This window comes from Periplaneta americana, chromosome 15 (genome assembly GCF_040183065.1).
Source record: "Periplaneta americana isolate PAMFEO1 chromosome 15, P.americana_PAMFEO1_priV1, whole genome shotgun sequence".
In the NCBI taxonomy this organism is placed as follows: Eukaryota; Metazoa; Arthropoda; class Insecta; order Blattodea; family Blattidae; genus Periplaneta; species Periplaneta americana.
The window spans coordinates 51,736,246-51,758,857 of record NC_091131.1 but is presented as its reverse complement, the minus strand read 5'-3'; the positions used below and the strand labels follow the sequence as shown (position 1 = coordinate 51,758,857).

The following is a 22,612-nucleotide window of genomic DNA, read 5'->3' as shown; positions in this document are numbered from 1 at the left end:
TCCACTAAATTATTATTATTTTTTCTATAGTTTTTATATATTTTGCTATTAATATTCAAATTAACAGTTGATAGAAATAAATTATGATAATAATTTAAAATAGATTCACGATAAATGTGTTGTATAAAATTTAGAAACTGCTTGTAACAACATTGTTTTACGGAAAGCTGTGTAACGTCTTCAGACATATCAACCCACAGAAATTTAAACTACATTCTAGTGAATATTAGGATTAGTTATTTGCTTAGGTTATAATGTAGTATACATTTCATGAAACTTGTTAATTGAAATATAAGATTGTATTTTAGTATTTAATTTCATCTCATTGCATTTCATTCATTCATGTGTATAAATTATAAAACTTTGTACAGAGATGCTGAATTTGTAGATTTGTGAAATTTTATTAATTTCATAATTGAAACGTAAGATTAATTCAATAGGAGACTTCATTAATCAATATCATATTATTATTATTATTATTATTATTATTATTATTATTAGCCGTACCCGTGCGCTCCGCTGCACCTGTTAGAAATAAATATAAAGTAATTACATAATTAAAATAGGACGTTTGATCCAGGGAACATTCGTGTTTGTTAGAAGGATAAATCGTTTAATATGTTACTTAATTGAAATTGTATTTAAATCATTAAATTGCGGTCATTTTGGTCCAGAGACCACTCATTTGGTGCAATGACAATTCCTTTAACATGTTTCTTATTTGTTATTACACGCAACTATAGTTTAATGAAGATTGACATATCATTTAGTTTTATTGTGTATACTTTATATTACTTGCTATATGGTTCCATTGAATTATGATAATAACTTAATTATTAACCCTTGTTTTCTACGTCTTCAGTAAATGGCGCTTGGCCCACTATGGTTCTGAAACCTTCAAATAACTTAAATAGTGATACAGCATAAATAGTGATATGTAATTATATTTCTTTCCTTCGAAAATGTAAGAATTGACGATCTCCTATGTACCATTGCCATGGAATGAATAAATGTGGTTTTTCTTCCTACTCAAAAATTTTATATTTTGCACATGGGAATTACTGCAGGAACAACAACGCTATAATCTGAGGCGGCGGTGAAAACGTATTGTATTATTATTTTAAAAGTCTATCAGACCTACCAAATTTTGCATAGAATAAAACTTATCGGAAACCATTTTTAAAGAAACTTTTGTTAAGTAACATTTTTCACAAAAAGCAATAATAAGCGAGATATTTCGATTTAATTCAGGCCCCGTTAAATGAAGTATTTTGAATGCCATATAGCCTAAAATCTAAATTACAATGAACTTAACTTATATTTCAATTTTCATCGAAATCCGTTCAGCCATTATCGCGTGAAAAGGTAACAAACATCCAGACAGACAGACATACAAACAAAAATTTCAAAAAAGCGATTTTCGGTCTCAGGATGAATAATTATACATGTTAACACCAATTACTGTATTTTTGGAAAAGGGAAAATTACCAGAAAATTTTCGGCTACATATTTATTATTATATTATATTATATTATATTATATTATATTATATTATATTATATAAAAAGTGCGTTGATAACGGATGTACTCCGATAAGAAAGTTTTTAATTTGTTGTGGGGGCTCTTGAATCTCAGAAGCAACAACCTTTACAACAGCGCAACATACTCTGCTTGGCTCATTACCCAATTTTTTTGCATTGCATTTATTGCATATATAGTCTATTTTATGTATTTTAACACGATTCAATTGAGCATAGTTAAATTTTGAATTATAAAATAATGGATTGCTAAGCTAACGTGCTATTACTGCATACTAAATCAATACACTCTCGTTGTTCATTAATTCTCTGAGATTAAAATGAGTGTGTACATGAATATTATTTTAAGAAATACAGAAAACGAATGTACAAAAAAGCCTATCAAGTTTTCTGTGCATAGGAATAGTTTAATAGCTTTCGATTGTTGCTGTCCAAGGCCCCTTTTTCGATTGTTGTTGCCCAAGGCCCCTTATAGACGAAGTCATTTGTTACTTCATTGCACCGTCTTAGATGGCGTTATTTTAATTTTAAAACTCATTTATCTCATTAAATATCAGTCCTATCAAAATTTTGTAAAGAATAAAACTTATCGGAAATCATTTTTAAAGAAACTTTTGTTATCTAACATTTTTCACAAAAATCAATAATAAGCGAGATATTTCGATTTAATTCAGGCCCCCTTATAACCCCCCTTTTAAATAAAGTATTTTGAATGCCATATAGCCTAAAATCTAAGCTACAACGAACTTAATTTATATTCCAATTTTCATATAAATCGGTTCAGCCATTATCGCGTGAAAAGGTAACAAACATACAGACAGACATACAAACAAAATTTTCAAAAATGCGATTTTCGGTTTCAGGGTGGTTAATTATATATGTTAGGACCAATTATTTTTTGAAAATCGAAAATTACCAGAAAAATTTCAGCTACAGATTTATTATTAGTATATATTATTATTATTATTATTATTATTATTATTATTATTATTATTATTATTATTATTATTATTAAGTACTTATAACCCTAACATACCTATCTCAGGTAAAATAGGGTTCTCTGTAAAATAGGAGTATAATAAAATTCTAATATTGCCTCTTTCACATCGGAAATGGCTTCAAACCCCCGTTGAAACAAGCAGAATTCATACGCAGTGGAGAAAGATGATGTTTCGGGTGGGTTAATGAGAAGTATTCTTGTTTCAGCCAAGGAAATCCTATCATTCTCCGTTAACGATCATCCTGCTTAAGTGCAGCTTCACCTCCCATAGTCTATCTCGAACGACGTCTATTACAGCAAAGTTATGCACATTTTCAGCGTACACTTGAATCAATAATTATACAGAATAAAACACCTGTCGTATATCATTGTTTATAAATTCATCGTCTCGTCCAGGTTTGGCCTCACGAATCTTAATTCCAGCAGTAACAACTCCTCAATTGAGGACGATTTGGACAAAAACGTTGATAACATCATAAAGTTTAGACTGAGATTAGGTAGTGCGTAAGGCATAGTAATTAGAAAAAAAAACTACTTGTAAACATAGTAAGCAAAGAGATTATCACACGTCGTGCAAATTAACTGTTCCAAGATTTCTCTGTGTGTGCCAGTAAGCCATTAAAACGGATCCACCTTCAAATTAATTAGGCTCAAGTGACAAGCGTAAAAATTAGGTCTCAAAACCAACAATTCACTCTACTTTCACTGGCCCCATGATCTAATGTTGGCGCACTCAGAGTATCAATACAACACGGTGAATGGCATTATCCTGTTCTGTTGTTATCAATACGTGCGGAATAATTTTCACTTGTGTGTAAGCCTCCCTGACCTCAATTCACCTCGATGAAACAAATTTTTAGAAACAATTTCTACAATAATCTTGTGGCTTTTTGTGAGTTTCTGTGTTCCAATTAGTGACATCTGTGCCTATGAGTAGATTTTTACCAAATTTTTTAGGTATATACTATACAGGGTGTTAAAAAATATCCAATATTTTAGAAGTTGACAGTATGCATCAAAACAAGAAAAAATGTCTAATAAACATGGGTTCTACAACACATACTTTCTGAGATCTGAACACGTGCTCATAGGAGATGCTCAATGTGACGTCCATTAATGGCAATGCATTCCTTTGCCCTGTAATATAGCAGACTACCAGATAATCATACCGTAGTTGATGGAATACTGATATGTCGCAAGGAATACTGAAAACAAAAGTTTTGTTGTGGATATGAGCGGGGTTCAGCAGAGATGGTGTTGTGAATTTTCGTAATCAGTATGAGTGGACTGATGAAAGTCCCCATGCAGTTGAAGAAATAAGGCATCAGCACCGATTCTCAAGCAACGTATGGACAGGCGTTCTTGGTGATAGATTAAGGCCATAAGTGCTTCCACAGAGATTAACTGGGACTCGTTATCAGGACTTTCTGATTAACGTATTGCCTACCTTGCAGGAGTATGTGCCATATCAGCAAAGACTACAGATGTGGTTCATGCATGATGGCACACCAGCACATATTCTCTGCAATGTCCGTGATCACCTGAATCTGACATTTCAGGATCGCTGGATTGGTCGCGGAGGCCCCATACCTTGGCCTGTTCGTTCCCCAAACTTAAATCCCCTGGACTTTTGGTTATCAAGGACAACCAGGTCAATTTCAAAGAGTGTGTGATTCCTTATGCCGAAGGGCAGAGGAATGCATTGCGCTGAATGGACGTCACATTGAGCAACTCCTATGAACAAGTGTTCAGATCTCAGAAAGTACGCGTTGTAGGACCCATGTTTAGTAGACATTATTTCTTGTTTTGATGCATACTAGCAATTCCTAAAATATTGGATACTTTTTAACACTCTGTATACAAATTGAATAATGCTTCAACTCTAGTGGATGTTACTGAAATATTGAAACTGGAAGAAGTTACTCAATACACCCGATAATCTTATTATGACACATGTTGGGCAACTACCCTGTAATTTATTAGAACTTTAGTAACGGAATGAAAGATGTTAAGAAAAATATTTGCCCCAGGAAAGACTCTATCAGCCTAGAATGGATAATTAAAAGAAATTGATAGTCTACAAATAGTACAAACAAATGTAGTTTGGTGTGTAAAGAATTAAATTATTTGGAAATCTGTTCATAGCGGTGGAGAAGAAAGAAAAGTAAAGCTAGTCATGAAAGAAAGACATATCGGTAAAGTAATTGTAGTGCCCGGTAGACACTTTAAGTACATTTTCCTTACAAACTTTTATTAAAAAATACTTACAAAATGCTTGTAAGAGGGTCTTAGCTAATTTAGTGTAGGTTCATATAGTTTATAACAAGCAATATTCTACGACATAATAACTATATATATTTTATTATTATGAGGTATTTTCTGGTTATCATTGCTATCAGGTTTATATCCAACAGCAGTGTAAATAAATATAGTACACAGACTCAAGACAGTTTTGTAATTTGATGAATTTCCCCGAGTTCTCTTCCTGCCAAAGACAACAGAATTTTATGCAGACATAAAAACCTTTAGTATGACTTTTTCAGGAGGAAGTTTATATATATATATATATATATATATATACAGAGTGTCCCATTTATCTTGTGCACCTATTATAACTTTTCTCTTTGGATAGGTATTGGAATTTTTGTTTTTGAGAGTTATGTTAGAACGAGGGGCTAACATGAGTGTAGAGATTTGGTGCATGTAACTACATTATGGTACAAGATACATGTGACGTTATCAATTTTTCAAATAGCACTACATACTTAAATCATGTTACATTGATTACACACATTAAGACGAGTTCAAAAATGTATCACAATGTCACCTTCCGGGTTCGATTCCCGGTTAAAAAACAGGAATTTTTCTTTAAAGGGGAATGTTTCTGTGTTCGTCCATAGTCTGGAAATTAGGTTAGACTTAGGTTTAAGACCTCACCTGGCACTTCATCATCATCATCATAATCATAATCATCATCATCATCATCATCATCATCGGGGCAGCGTAACTCTGCCTTCCAGGTGCCTCAACCTCAGAAGTGGTTACAAATTAGCCATTGCCAAGAGAGACCAGAAATGTCAAATGACAACCTGGTGGCATTGGATTAAAAAAAAAAAATTAATTTTTGTAGCTACGTATCTGCTTGTACTGGACTCGCACACGGGGTTTGATGACTACATTCTGGTCCTAATTAACTATTCACACTACAGAACGACAGAATAGGAAGCAGAGCGTTTCCCAATCCGGAACCGGAAGCCAGGATATGATTGCAATCACGCGAAAAATAAAAGCAATGCAACAGGAATGGCATTAATTGTTAGTTCCAATGAATGGACACAGTTCTGAAGGTCGAAACGCATCCACTTCCCACCATTGACTCAAACCCGAGCGCGAAACTCAAGTCGGTCTGACCAGTGTGATAAAGCAAGTGAACGAATCACGTTTAATTACGATTAAGTCACAGAGGATATGCTTCAAGGCTTTCATAGCGTTTAACATGGTGAAACATTTTCGGGTTTTTGTGCCTCGTCATATATTCAATATTTCAGAGCTATGTACCGGTTCCATCACAGGGATAGCAATAGAAGGGAAACTTGGTTTCTTCGGAGGTCCCTGTAGAAGATGATAACGATGCAACAGTACGATGATGGTAATAATACTTATGATTAACGCAGTAATTGATCTACAGTAAATCGAGGAAGAGAAACAGAAGTGCTCTGCGAAAATGTCTCAAATACCGTCTTTTATCCACTAAAAATTCTATTTGTACTCGCCGTTATTTGAACCTGGATATCTGGTATGTAAACCGCCGCTGTACCCATTTGGTGAACAGTGCACTTACTGTTAATATTCCAAATTAAGAAAATAAATTATATCCCTAGCTATCCACTCCATAAGATGGAGATTTTATTGTAAATTAAATAGCAAATAAACTGATTTATATTCTTATCTGTCATTATGAAATATGGTTTGGTTACTATGGAAATATTACTTGTACATTAAAAATACAAAACAAAAGTCACATTTTAAGATAAACGTTCAATCCAGAGAATAGTATCGTTTCGCGTATATTGACACTTTCCAAGAATCAGAGAGCACATACATAGAAATGTTTAAGGACGTCCTATTTTAATGTCAGAAAAATTATGTTTCCCGTTTTTCCTGCGTATCAAAAATACGAGTGTAAATCATAAAGAAATAGTGACAGAATCTATGAAAACCTGCTTCGATACTATCTCTGTCCACAAATTCCAATTTGGTGTTACCAGGACTTGAATCCCGTTCGGCAGTTGAAAAGCCAAAGTTACAAAATATTCTACTAACGATCCACCTGGTAAAAATTAAGACTTCTTAATTCATATAAAGCGTGAAAGATTTATTGTAAAATATCTTTCTGGGTGTTGTTAAAATATAAAATAATTATGAATCATGTCTCTATAGAAACGCAAAACAATAGAAAACGATACTCGTTGCTTCGCATAATGTAGGTTATTATACAATATACAAGTATATTATTTATTCATTTTTGAGTATAAATTTTAGTAGAAGTTGTTATGGAAATGTTAAAAAAAAAGAAGAAGGTGAAATAATTTGCTGTAACCTACGTTTTTAATATGATTGAACTTGAAATAGCGGTTATAATACAAGTTGATGTGGAAAAATAAGGTTATATTCAATGTTAAATTATGATTTGATCATTATAACACAGATAATATGAAGGAAAGCAAGAACAGATGCGATATTGTAATTTTTAATAGACGATGAACCAACATCTGAATTGAAATTAAGATCGACACATGAATGAAAAAACTGTTTATGTGCTGAACTGAATGTCGACTGAAAGCATGATATGGTAATAAGAATCGAAGTTCATTACACGGTGAACTGACTGTCAGACATATTAATAGCTTCAGCCCTAAATAAAGTGAAAGTTTTCTTTTTATTGGAACCGGTTTTCTTTTATACATCGATTTTATTCCACCCACTCTGGTCCCACGCTTGACACCTTACATCTGTGATTATTCATTAAATGGCTGCACCCCTTTAGAGCCCACCCCTCAATGATGCATGACGCAAAAGCCTCCTACAGTCGCTGTAACACGCAACAGGTATACGATAAAGACTTCATTCCGGTTGTCAAGGGAACCAAAAATTAAAGAATATGGCATCAGGAACACCTGAAGTTGTAAACAATTGTCCAGTAGTCCAAAAATAGAAAAAAATTATATTATCAGAGTACCTAATTAACACAGAATAAAATATCGTCTACTTCTGAACATATTACGTACTGGTAAATCATACAATGGAGGTTAATTACGAAACACAAAATAATACAACGTATAAACACGTGGAATTGTATATCAGATAAATGCTTAATTTGAAATGTAATTAATTTTGTATAAATCACTTTTGTAAGTACCTAAGAAACAACAGATGTACACAACTTCACATATCTACTTCTGCCTGTATGGATGAGACATTTCCTATTTACGTAGGATCATTGAATTTTCGTTTCATATATTGTATTCCGTAGATCTTACATCAGTATTCTAACTTTGAGATGCGAGACAAGTAAGAAATTGTACAAAAATATATAATACATAATTATTAATGCACAGTAAGCAGATTAATTCAACTTTCAAGCATAATCTGTTAAGAAGAACGTCTGGATGTGGAGAAATTTTGTTAAGATAATATAAGGCAGCGCATTGAAGACTGTAACATATTAGTAGTGTATTTATTTTCATAACAGCTTAGGGTATCAGAGGATAAATGGGGACCTGATTTATATATTGTATTCAAATTATTAATGTTTTATTAGTGCTAAAAGTAATATAATTTTTAACATATGAAATTATCAAAGAAATAATATACTTACAAGGTAAGGTCAATATTTCTTAAGTTTGTAAAATCTCTTCACAGGATATTCTTCTACGCACATCTGTCATTATTCCTATTCGTAGGAAATTATGTAGGTAAAAAAAAAATATGCTTAGCTTCAGATGAATTAGTCCAAAATATTAACTAATATTTCATTACAGAATGAAACTACGTAATGCATGTCACTTCAAGCGTATTTATATAGTCAATAGCTGCTAAGGAACTTAATGCACAACAGATATAGCTCAAATTAGGAGCGATATGTTGTATGTGTGTTTTGTAGTTAAAATGATTATCTAATTCCAATCGGATAAAGAACACTACTAGTGATAGTGTAAATCAGACATATGATAGTATAGAAGCATTAAATGAAAGAATACGGCATCTGAAACATATACAATAGGCAATCAATAAGTATCCGGACTGCACTGAAAATAGGCAGCACACAGGACATAGGAAACGGAGAGAAGTTATCTAGAATCAGGGAGACGCCTGGAATCTATACTAAATGCATCACTTGGAAAGCAGAGAAGAACGATAGCCATAAGGCGTATATGGAGCGATTTCAGGAAAAGTCACAATAGGTTCTTGCACAAAATCACGTGTAGAAGCTCAGTTCTTAAAGACAATCTGACGCTGTTTGATAGATTGACTCAACAGGCATGGAAGCAATTACCTTCAGTAACACTCGCGTGTATGTTTAATGGTACAATAACACTGTACAACATGAAATTTGTCCTTTTTGTAGAAATGTGTGTACTTGATGTATTTTTTGATGGAAAAAACGAATCTGCAGTTAGTTTTTGTCCAGCATGTATTGTTTCTCCAAAATAAAAAATTATTTAAAGTTAGTGAAATGTTGCACTACTTTCACCTTACGGGATGCAACATGTCACTGAAAGTACACTTTCTTGACAGCCACCTGAACTTCTTTCCAAAAAAAACCTTGGTGCTGTAAGCCATGAACACGGTGAGAGGTTTCATCAAGGAATATCTACTCGTACCTTCGAAAAGCGCTTCAGTGGAAGGTGGAATGCAAGAATGCTGGCTGAATATTGCAGGTCTCTCATCAAAGAGACCGCAGAAGCTGTCTACGAACGTAAAAGGTCAAAAACACATTTTAATTTGTGAATTTTGGGCAAAGAAAGATTGCTTCATGTGCTAGTGTAACAAATTTGTGCAAATAAGTGAAGTGCGTGTACCATAATAATGGTATGCGTTAGGAAATTTTGGTTTTCAGAAATGAACTCAGCACCTCTCATTTAGTTAAAATTACATAGTTTCATCTAAAGGACAGAAACAAAGTTCAAATTTGTTGTCCAGTGTAGTTAATACAAGTGTAGTTCTGAAATATATTGGTTACACCTTGCATGTTGGTGCAAAAATATGTCATTATACGATTGCCTAACTCCATGAAAAAATACAGCAACAGATCATCTAACGGTGTAAAAAAAAACCTATTCGGTTTCGTAGGAAACAGTGATGACAATGGTTTTTCCATGTTTCTTTTAATAACATGCAGGTAAATACTTCAGCATTAATAACTGATGTTCTAACCATATATCACATGGTTACCTAGGAAACAAAGAATATTATACTATCAGAAACATGTCATTCATTCATTCATTCATTCATTAATTTTATTCCATAGATCTTACAAGAGCAATGAAGCTTTAAGATGTGGAACATGTCAACATTTTACAATATTACAATTACAATTTTTACAAATTTTTATAGTTTTACAATTTAGTAATTTTCTACAATTTTTACAATTTTGTACAATTTTTTTACATTTTTTTTTTTTTTTACATTTTGGCGAGATGTAGTGAGATGAGATGAGGTCCGAGGATTCGCCAAAATATTACCCGGCATTTGCCTTTTCGGTGGGGGAAACCTCGGAAAAACCCAACCAGGTAATCAAATCAAAGGGGGTAATCAAATCAAAGGGGTTGATGCCAAGGACTCGCCATAGACCATGTGACTGTGTAATATGGGTATTACATTATTTCTTGGAACATCTATACTAATAATAAATCTGTAGCCGAAATTTTTCTGGTAATTTTCGATTTTCCAAAAATAATTGGTCCTAACATATATAATTAACCATCCTGAAACCGAAAATCGCATTTTTGAAATTTTTGTTTGTATGTCTGTCTGTATGTTTGTTACATTTTCACGCGATAATGGCTGAACCGATTTATATGAAAATTGGAATATAAATTAAGTTCGTTGTAACTTAGATTTTAGGCTATATGGCATTCAAAATACTTTACTTAAAAGGTGGGTTATAAGGAGGCCTGAATTAAATAAATCGAAATATCTCGCTTATTATTGATTTTTGTGAAAAATGTTAGATAACAAAAGTTTCTTTAAAAATGATTTCCGATAAGTTTTACTCTTTACAACATTTTGATAGGACTGATATTTAATGAGATAAATGAGTTTTAAAATTAAAATAACGCCATCTAAGACGGTGCAATGAATTAAGAACAAATGACTTCGTCTATAAGGGGCCTTGGACAACAACAATCGAAACAGGGGCATTGGACATCAACAATCGAAAGCTATTAAACGTAGCCTACAGAGAATGTTTCTGTGTTTGTATGAAGTAATATCAGAAGCTAAATTAACCGATTTGTATAATTAATTATTATTTCACCATTGGAAAGTGTAGTTTCTCTAGATGGACATAATGCTATAATGTTATTACAGTAACGTCTGAGTGAATTGAGGACAGGTAAGATTAAAATAGCTTCTTATGCACAGAAAATTTGATAGGCTATTTTGTATATTCGTTTTCTGTATTTCTTAAAATAATATTTATGTACACTCGTTTTAATCTCAGAGAATTAACGAACAACGAGAGTGTATTGATTTAGTATGCAGTAATAGTACGTTAGCTTAGCAATCCATTATTTTATAATTCAAATTTTAACTATGCTCAATTGAATCGTGTTAAAATACATAAAATATATATGCAATAAATGCAATGCAAAAAAAAAAATTGGGTAATGAGCGAAGCAGATTATCTTGCGCTGTTGTAAAAGTTGTTCCCTGGATCAAACGTCCTATTTTAATTATGTAATTACTTTATATTTATTTCTAACGGGTGCAGCGGAGCGCACGGGTACGGCTAGTATGGAATAAAAAGCATCATAAATGTGATATTGGTTATCAGAATGAAATGACTTACGAGAATGAATTACAATAACAAGCAATGTATCTGCGAGTTAAATGTATTGGTAGACGAAGCAAGGACGTAAAACATAAATATTTAATTATATTTCGTTATTAGTTGAAGACTTGCTCAAACCAGTTGTAAATTACATGTGCAAAATAAAACAAAAAAAGAATTAATGTTGTAGACAATCTGACAAAGCTGCAAGACATTAATTTTCATATAATATCTATAATCTCAACCAGAAATAAAGACATGATTGGTCTCCTAACGAGAACTCATTAAGAGATCTCGTTACCATGGAAGCTCTCCTTGCATTCTTCAAGGATGCGTGCTTCAACTGTTAGACTTGATTGGTGCGAAAAATATTCATAATGCCATTATTTTTTGCTACGGAAGGGATTTCAGGGCGATACTGTTGGACAAAGAATGCACATGTTTCCTTCTGTGTAAGAGTGGCATGTGGATTAACTGAATTTTAAACATTAAAAAATGTTTGATTTTATTGTCAGTGTCCGACTTCCTTTTCGTATTTTCGTATTTACGCCGGCCTATTAACCCTTAAATTGGCAAAACTTCATTTCTCACACTAGTTTATTAAACCGTGTCGGACTGTAAAGAAAAGAACTATCGCAATGTCCATATTTTATATGTCGTACAATATTATAGTATTGTGAAATTTTAATTTTCCTACCATTTTTTTTCTGTTCTATTAAAATTATAGCATATTATAGCCTATTAACTTGTTGTATCCTATAGGATACTTTGCGGATTTAATATTAAGTAGATACATATGCATATGGGATCCAATTGAGGAGAATAGAGATAATTATTTCAATGAAAGACGGGAAGCAAGTCGTACACTTAGGAATAGAAAGAGAGATTACTTGAAGGAAAAACTGAATGAGGTAGAAACAAATAGTAAGAATAAAAACATTCGAGATTTATATAAGGGTATAAAGGAATTTAAAAACGGATATCAGGCAAGGAGAAAATCCACAAACGATTAGGGAAAACACGGAAATTCTACTTGAAGCAAGTAAAGCGATAGGGTTGGAAGTAAATCCCGAAAAGACTAAGTATATAATTATGTCTCGTGACCAGAATATTGTACGAAATGGAAATATAAAAATTGGAGATTTATCCTTCGAAGAGGTGGAAAAATTCAAATATCTTGGAGCAACAGTAACAAATATAAATGACACTCAGGAGGAAATTAAACGCAGAATAAATGTGGGAAAAGCCTGTTATTATTCGGTTGAGAAGCTTTTGTCATCTAGTCTGCTGCCAAAAAATCTGAAAGTTAGAATTTATAAAACAGTTATATTACCGGTTGTTCTATATGGTTGTGAAGCTTGGACTCTCACTTTGAGAGAGGAACAGAGATTAAGGGTGTTTGAGAATAAGGTTCTTAGGAAAATATTTGGGGCTAAGAGGGATGAAGTTACAGGAGAATGGAGAAAGTTACACAACGCAGAGCTGCACGCATTGTATTCTTCACCTGACATAATTAGGAACATTAAATCCAGACGCTTGAGATGGGCAGGGCATGTAGCACGTATGGGCGAATCCAGAAATGCATATAGAGTGTTAGTTGGGAGGCCGGCGGAAAAAAGACCTTTAGGGAGGCCGAGACGTAGATGGGAGGATAATATTAAATTGGATTTGAGGGAGGTGGGATATGATGGTAGAGACTGGATTGATCTTGCTCAGGATAGGGACCAATGGCGGGCTTATGTGAGAGCGGCAATGAACCTCCGGGTTCCTTAAAAGCCAATAAGTAAGTAAGTATATATGCATATGAAATTATCTACAAATTAACCAAGCGCTTTTAAATGACATATCAGAGTCAAACAAATGAATGTAGCGTATTACTCGAAATGAATCGCCTTTGTATTCTATTGAGCGCTATGCGAACTGTTGTTATCAGAGATTCGTCGGTTAAACTCGAACGACGGGGATGGATTTTAAAGAACGACAAATTTGTTAGCATAATTCTCTGAAGGATGGAAGTAAAACTGTGGGTTGCATTTCGTAGAACTCTATCCCTGATAGAGGGTTCAACGCTAAATTTGTTGTCCATTTCTCAAAGTTTAAATTCAACGCTTAATAACCTCTATAGTTGAGAGCATCGTTAGATAAAATATAACTATTACTACTATTACTACCACTGCTACTACCACTACCACCACTACCACTACCACCACTACCATTACCACCACTACCACTACCACCACTATCATTACCACTACCACCATTACCACTAAAGACGATCTCAAATTTTTGAGCTTATTACTTCTAAGAGGAGATATTGTAAATGCAATATATCCGAAGAAAGAAAGATAATACGGGATTCGTATAATCCCTATAATAAAATTGTGAGAAACGTATAAGTGGTTGGTGGTTGTGTGATTTCAAATAATCGTAGATCACTACTTGTTGAGAATCACCATAAAACAAAACTTGAATTTTTAATGAATATTATAACAAGTGCAATAAAATAAATGCAGTATTCCCTACTCAAGCCTTAGTAATCTTGGATGTATACGATTATGTTCAAATTAAATTTATTTTTCCAATTATGTTGTGAGTTGCATCGGCCTGCTGCCGCTAAGAACTAATGGTATGTTGCGGGTTGCATCGGCGCGCTTCCGCTAAGCAGAAAGATGTGAGTAAAGTATTTCAGAAATGGTAACGGATATTTTTCCCGAGAAGGTACCCACCTAAACGTTCCAAGTTAAAATTAAAATTAAACGAAAATTTTAACTTAAAAAAGGCATCTTTTTACATATTAACGTAGCTCAGTTGGTAGATAAATTGATTTAGGGCTTCAACATATAGAATGTATGGAATTATACGATGGGGTAGCTTATTTAAATCCAATTTTAATCCACTTATTTATTACAGAAGAAAATAATTAAAATATGTCGTCATAAACCTATTGATTTTTCATCTCAAAAATTGTTTTTAAACTTTAATGTTCTTAAAATAAGACAAATGTATTATATTGTATTAATAAAATTCATACATAAAAATCGAAATAACTTTGAATTGTATTCTCATAGTTACGAAAAAAGGTATGAATTCTTTAAAATTGTTTGAACCAAAATGCAACACTGCTACAGTATTAATCATAGTAGCAATTGAGGCCCAAGAATATATAACAAATTTATATTTAAATATCCTAATCTTGTCAATTCTAATAGTTGTAGTATTAAATTTAAAAAGTTATGTATGGATTTTATAAAAATTGAAAAATTGTAAATTTAAATTTATATATTCTTATTGCGTAGTAGATATAAGACAAATTGTACTATATACTTCTTAATTTCAATTCAGGAATCCGCCACTGAGCACGAGTTCTACTCTTTTAGGGGCGAGTTAAGTTTTTCTGTTTATGTTACAATTATTAGCAAAATAAATAAATAAAATAAAATATCGTCGGAATGCATAATATAGGCCTATTGCATTTAATTGCATTACATTTTTAGAAACACATGAATTTACCTTAAACAAATGAGTCAATTTTGACACCAAACTCGTCATGAGTGACAACTATGAATCACCTCTTGACGACAAATTCTGAGTCACTCCACATTCCTCCGGTCCATGTCTTGTGATTCATGACGATTCAATGTGGACAGGTATACAACTAAGTTTCGAAATTTAAACGCAAAATAATTTTTTGCATTAGTTATAAAGAGAAGATAGTTTTTTGGAATGCTGTCTGCATGTCCGATGTTAGTGTATTGCGGTTTATTGTGAATCAATGTAGAGATTTTGTTCAAGTTCAGCATCTACGAGTAAATTCATCCGAGAAGTGAGGCGTTCATTTCCGTCTTCACATAAGCCCGCCATCGGTACCTATCATGAACAAGATTAATCCAGTCCCTACCATCATATCCCACCTTCCTTAAATCTATTTTAATATTATCCTCCCATCTACGCCTTGGCCTGCCCAAAGATCTTTTCCCCTCAGGTTTTCCAACTAACACTCTAAGTGCATTTATAGATTCATCCATACGTGCTACATGCCCTGTCCATCTCAAACGTCTAGATTCAAGGTTCCTAATTATGGTAGGTGAAGATTACAATGCGTGTAGTTCTGCGCAGTGTAACTTTCTCCATTCTCCTGTAACTTCTCCTGTCCCAAATATTTCCCTTAGCACTTTATTCTCGAACACTCTTAACCTCTGATCCTCTCTCAAAGTGAGAGTCCAAGTTTCACAACCATACAGAACAACCGGCAAAAAAACTGTTCTATAAATTCTAACTGGGGTATAGCTATAGTAAGCATTATTTATTTAACGTCCCCTTTAAACTATTGAGGGTATTTAGAGAGGAAAAGCTGACATTCTTAGTAAAGTAATGGGTACTATGACATTAACAGCAGGAAATAAAGTACTCCAAGGAATCCTATTCCACAGGTGCCATCTCCACTCCGAACTTTGTGGCATCTGTTCATATTGATCGCTTTAACCCTTAAATTGACAAAGTATCCTATAGGATACAATAGGTTAATAGGCTATATGCTATAATTTTAATAGAACAATAGAAAAAAATGATAGGAAAATTAAAATTTCACAATACTATAATATTGTAAAACATGTAAAATATGGACATTGCGATAGTTGTTTTCTTTACAGTCCGACAAGGTTTAATAAACTAGTGGAGAAATGAAATTTTGCCATTTTAAGGGTTAATAGGAACTCTTAACTGATTTGTAGCAGTATTGAAAATGAATGAAGAAACGGAAAGGAGGGGGTAAATTACAGGAGAGCTAGGAGTCGCTACGAAAACAATAATATTATATTTTACCACATATCAGCCGGAATTCCTGGATTTGACCTCGCATCTGCGGCGTGAAAATCCATTACTAAAAGTATTACATACATTACACAAATATCTCTGGAGAAAGAAATATGTGATTTATATACTAGAGGCTATACTCGTTAACCCTTTGCATTCCTCTGACGGGATGACTAACACGAACCGCCTCTGCAATACCAATATAACAAGCACTTATCCTTCTGTACATATCCTCTATAAACATAAGGTATGCGCATACTCGGAGAGGTTTGGGAGGGAGGAGGAAATTTGGTTACGTCACTGTCCTAAGAAGTCTGAGTCTTCCATACAGGGTTCGGGGAAGAGCCTAAGGCAACGTTGCCACATCGCCTCCCACCTGAAAGATTTCACAACTCTCAGTGCATACTATTCTTGTCCTTGGACAAATATGTTTGATTTTCTAGTGTACCGAAATGAGGCGTTAACGAAGGACAACTAAGCAAGTTCTTAGCGTAAGAGCCATGAAATAAAACGACGGACATGAGATTAAAGTTAGAAGAAAGAAGACGATCAGTATCACTTTCCAGCCTTCTTATTCCTGAAAAGAGAATTCATTGAAATTGAATGGACAAGAGAAGAGTTCCTGAAGAGGAGAGAACTGTATTTTTTGGTGAAAAATGAGTAAATTAAAAAAAAAAATCTTTAAAATACTCTATCATATATGTGGAAGCATTGCATTACAGAAGAAATAACTAAAATGCTCTCTCAATTAATATCACTCAATAAAAGAATTGTATTACAATGGATATCATCCCATTGTGGAATCCTGGGAAACGAGAATGCGGATGCTTTAGCAAAGAAGGGCAGCACTGCTAATTACAGACCTGTTACTAAATCTACGTATCACTCTGTGAAATTATTTATTAAATCTACAAACTTAGATTTCAACAAACAAAATTTGATAACACAATCTCAGGGGAAAAAATGGAACTCTCTGCATCATAATCCACAGTTAATTCCCGATTTACCACGAAAATCGTCTGTAGCTGCATTTAGATTGGCAACAGGCCATGATTGTTTGGTCAAACACCTGCATAGAATTGGAATATATCAGTCTCCTAACTGCCCATTGTGCAACTCAAACCAAGAAATGGATTCGGAACACCTCAAAATCTGTGCTTCAGTGGCTGACCATAATATCTTCGAAAAATATTGGAGTGCAAGAGGTCAAATGACTTTATTGTGAAACGCCTGGCATTAGAAAACAACAACATTTTGTGAGTATTTGTGCACTTATCGGATGTTGAGACGCCATTGGCAAATGCATTGCCCTTGTAGATGGGAGAATAATATTAAAATAAATTTGAGGGAGGTGGAATATGATGATAGATACTGGTTGATCTTGCACAGAATAGGGACCGATGGCGGGCTTATGTGAGGGTGGCAATGAACCTGCGGGATCCTTAATAGTAATATGCGTTACAAGAGCGGTATGTTGAAGTTTTCATGTTCGAGGAAAAGTTTGAAAAAGCGAAACGTAGTTGAGCTTTTTTAATTTCCGAGAATTGAAAGAAAACATACCGCTCGTGTATCGTACATTATTTTGTGCGAAGATAGTTTATTACATACCTGAAAGAGGAATTTCTAATTAGTTACAATGAAATCTCCATCTTGGTTTCTGTTCAATGACGGCATATTTGTAAAACAAAAATATCTATCTTCAACATTGTTGCTTTAAAATGTTTTCTGTGTTTACTATACTCCAGCAGGCCGTATATACGTCTGTATTTTTTTCCCCCAGTCTATGATGAGTCTGGAATCTTGTTGATTTTTTCACGGCTTCCTTTATGTTACTTGCATCACGAATGCAGTAACTTTAGTGGAGTTGTAGAGTTTACTTAATTTTTGCAAATATTTAAAAACAATAATTAACAGTGCAATTTAGGTGAAATTGTAGTGGTAAGTTTCCAATTTATAATTATTACTATATTGAACGTCTCTAAAAATAATATGTTAAAAGCCTAAAGCAGTAAAATCAATATGTCACTTAAGCGGTAAGAAGAGGGAAATTGTTATGTGTGTTAGGTTGGGAATACTGAATGTGGAATTTTAGACTTTCCGTGGATTGGTTTTGTGCGGAAACCAAGCAAATACGCACGATCTCGCACAAAAGTCATTTATAAGTATAAGGTAATATTTTACGACACTGGTACAATAATGTGGCATATATGCACGATTTTCACTAACGATAAAGACTGTTTATAATGCTGGAGTACAAAAAATATTTTTTGTATCAATTTTACAACAAGAGCGTCCAATACTACAGGCAGTACAGGTTCTGTGAATGAGATAATGAAAGTCTGATTTTGTATCATGTTCTCAGTAGCACCGGTGCATTAAATTCAACAGCGACTTCTTATATCAGTTACTGTACTATAACTAGCAATATATGCAGTTAAAATGGATCTTGCTGAGACAAAAGAAGCCCGATTGTGTATTGTATTCTGTTTCCTTTGGAGATATCTATAGATAAGAGTCCTGTACCCTTGGAATTTCCTTCGAGTTCACATGAAGAGGCTACAGCATAGAGGAAACTTGGAACATAATTTGTGAGGAAGCTTGCAAAAAGTTTAATGGCAGTTCAGACACGCCGGGGGCGGTTGCAGGACGGGCCCTGTAGATCCCTTAATTACCTAGGGGGGGTTTCATAAATTGCTTCACTGTTGTCTGGTCATATTTCTTATATAAACTAACCTGGCGGTTTAGACTCTAAGGAATGAAGTTTTAAAATGGCTTTTTAAAAGACACTGTTAAAACTTTTGCTGTTAATGTACGAAATGATTTTCTCCATGGCAGTGTCCAGGACTGAAAGCTCATTAGTGTGGGTTTGTTTCCCAGTGGAAGTAGGATTACCATGAGAAGAAATTCTGTAGGAGGACATGGAATCTAAAATAAGAGGATATTGCTGAAAAAAGAGGACTTTATAAAAATTGGTATGAACAAAATTAGAGATAAAAACAACGGCTCATCTTACTCACTAGTTGCTGGATCAGTATTACATCTGTACCCTACTTATCGGTGAAGCCCACTTTGTGCACAAGAGCCTGAAGAGACAAACTTACATCTTGTAACAAATAACTATGGAACTGTTCACAGGACATGTCCTTGAAATTATATTTCACCATGATGATACTTCTGACTGTCTCCGTTAGCATGCGATTTCGTTCTTTTGTCCATTGAGCAGATATTAGGGTAAATACTCTCTCAGCACTTCCATTGTGACTTGGGATAAATAAATAGAATTGGCATATTTTTAAGAGTTCTGAGAAAGTTTCAGTGCTCGCAGAACTATTGGGATTGAATTTGCACCATCGTTTATCTAAACTTAAATCTTCGTCCAAATTATCTTGATTGGCATATCTTTGTACATTGCAGAATAAAATTGATGGAATAGCTTAGAATCATGAATAGTGACATTTTTAGGGTGTAAGAATTCAATACATGTCAATAGGTCACCATATTTTATTTTTTTATGTGCTCCAGCTTCAACCATTGAAAGCATTCCATTAATTTCTTTCATAGATTTTCACAATTTGGTTAGATATTCTATGCATAATATCGCACATTATTCAATATTCGTATTAATTCTAGTTGAAATGCGAAATGCCGGACATTTAATTTTTTTTAAATGCCTGTCGGACAGGATAAAATGATTAAAAAGAGGACATGTCCTTCTTTTGCAGGACGGATGGTAACCCTAAGTGGAAGGATTACAGATTTTTTCCCTGTTATATGAATTATTGTTCGAATTTTAATATTTCTTCTCAACAATACATAAGGTTATATGGTGACATGACGATAGTGAAAAAGATTGAATAAGAATTCCAAGGAAAACCAAGGAATCTGCAAATCCAAACCTATCACTTTCTCTCGTGAATCTCTGAGATCGCGCACCACAGCTTGAAAACCATTTCATTGCGAAAGTTAATTTAACAAGAAAATAAAAGCATTTCTCCCCAGGGGTCCATAGCAAATAGGGGATCTCTGTTTACCATTCAGTTACATTATTGCAATAAGTGTAATGGTGAAGTATTTCTCACGTACCCAAACACGAAATTAGTATAGGGCAAACTGTTCTTTGTGCCAATAACCTAATTTTTATGCTGTTACTAAAAAAACTACTAAAACCAACACGTATATCGGTTAATGTTTAGTTAGGACTGGAGCAACTATGCTTGTCTGACGTCATTTAATTGTCATGACATTTACGGTGGTGAAACCTTGAGAAATGCATTTTACGAAGTCCAACCTCTCTACACAACAGATTTTAAAAAGTAAAAATTACATTTATTCAGACATTCAATGCAAACATTAGCATAGCGAAGTAAAGTAGTTAGTAGTATTTTTAAAAAATCCTACAAAATACTTAATAAAACACAATTCACTGTCTCACATCCACTGGCCGTAGTTTCGTGAAGGATCCAATTTTTTTACGCGTGCTAGGTGTCATTTCTCTTATAAGATATGTGGCAATCGCTAAAATAGTATTTACGGTAATTTGCTAAGAGACGTCGTTGCACATAGGTCAGTTTTACACGAATCCTAAACATCTTATTAAATATCGAACAAGTTCTGAATTATAACCTAAAATAAGACACTTTCCCCGACACTTATTCATAATAAGGTGAAACGAGCAACGCATCTTGTATTTTTGGTCCAGGGAAAATACTTCGTTTAACCGTGGTCTATATGCAACGACATCTCCTAGCAAATTACCGTACTTACTAACAAAAATAAACCAATAGTAGTTTATAAGTACGCGCCATTTTCTAAACAATTTTTGCATTAATAATATTTAACAAACTTCTTTGACGATTTTGTAACCTGTAAATATGACAAAATAGGCTTCAAATTTAAACAGAGCGAGTGACATAACACACGATCTCATACCATACTGTTACGTCTATTTTAACAAGAATATTTATTTCTCAACAAATATCACTATGGGTTTGTGAATATTTAAAGTGAGGTTACATATTGAAAAAAATATTGTCTTACCTGAACTAACGCAGAGACGAATACGAAAGCAATTATCCGTGTAGCACGATGGAAAATATAATTTGTTTCTCGTGCATCTGCCATTGTCTTCAAATTACAAATATTATTAAACTTAAAAGTTTGTATTTGCACTTAATCTCTTTCCTCACACAATCTCAATACACTCTCACTGCACACGCTCTTCACTTCTCTTTTGTTTTCAAGTCGTTACCGAACATCTGACGACACATCTCCCATGTTTTCCCGGGTTCCTGTTGTAAAATTCATTTAAAAACAAAAGAACTGACACATTCCGACACTTCCTGTGACGTTACAGTTTAACTTTGCAGTGGTTCCAGTTGTGTTATGTAGGCCTTATGTTATAAATCAATAATTATGTTGTCAAAGCATTGCGAGTTTGTAGAACTGTTTTTTATAAACGATGTGAGACTGACATAAAACGTTCAGTTACAAAGCCAACCGTCCGCTCACTTTCACGGCTTCACAACAACTGAAGGCTACCAAGAATGGCACAGGTGGTCTTGCCTCACCAACCCGTCAAGCATCTACTACTCGTTCCACGGATATAAACCCGTTGCATAGCAACAGGCAAGTGAACACTGCATATTACTCTAATTAGATTGTCTCTTTAAAAACACTGATAACTAAACTTTACCATAAAACGCATAATATCGTTTGGCTCGTAATAATTTTTCTTCTCCTGTTTTGACAACTGTTTTTTTTCCTTCTTCCTTACTATGGTAATGTTTGTAATAATTATGATTAATGTGATGTCTGTCTGTTTACCTACCTGTCTGTCTGTATATCTGCTATATCTAGCTTCATCTATTCTATGTTAAAATCTACCACTCTACCTACTGTACCTACCTACCTACTTTATCCACCTACCTATGGATAAATATAATTAATACAGTATACATGTTTCATATGTTCTTATCCTCTGATTGAGGTTTTGGCTGTTACGTATATCTATAATTATAGATTATAATCAAGCAGTACATCTCACTGGACGATATGTATCAGAGGAAGAAAAATTTGTTTGTATGCATCTGATGTCTGCCTAGTGTAAAATGTAGCTAGTCGGCATTGTATGCAATTGAGGAGGAAAGGAACTGACAATCCTACCAGTCTTCGAACAGTTGACTAAACAACAACATGACTGTTCCTGAA

At 33.8% G+C, this 22,612-nt stretch overlaps 1 protein-coding gene across 1 annotated transcript in view; it reads right to left on the bottom strand.

The window, feature by feature from the left end:
• LOC138714919 (uncharacterized) overlaps positions 1–21,711 on the bottom strand; it is a 195,606-nt gene extending 173,895 nt beyond the window's left edge. Inside the window, exon 1 of the mRNA XM_069847203.1 lies at positions 21,443–21,711. Coding sequence (XP_069703304.1) covers positions 21,443–21,526 — 84 coding nt within the window. The 5' untranslated portion in view covers positions 21,527–21,711. The remainder of the gene's footprint in view (positions 1–21,442) is intronic.
• Positions 21,712–22,612: the final 901 nt, after the last annotated feature.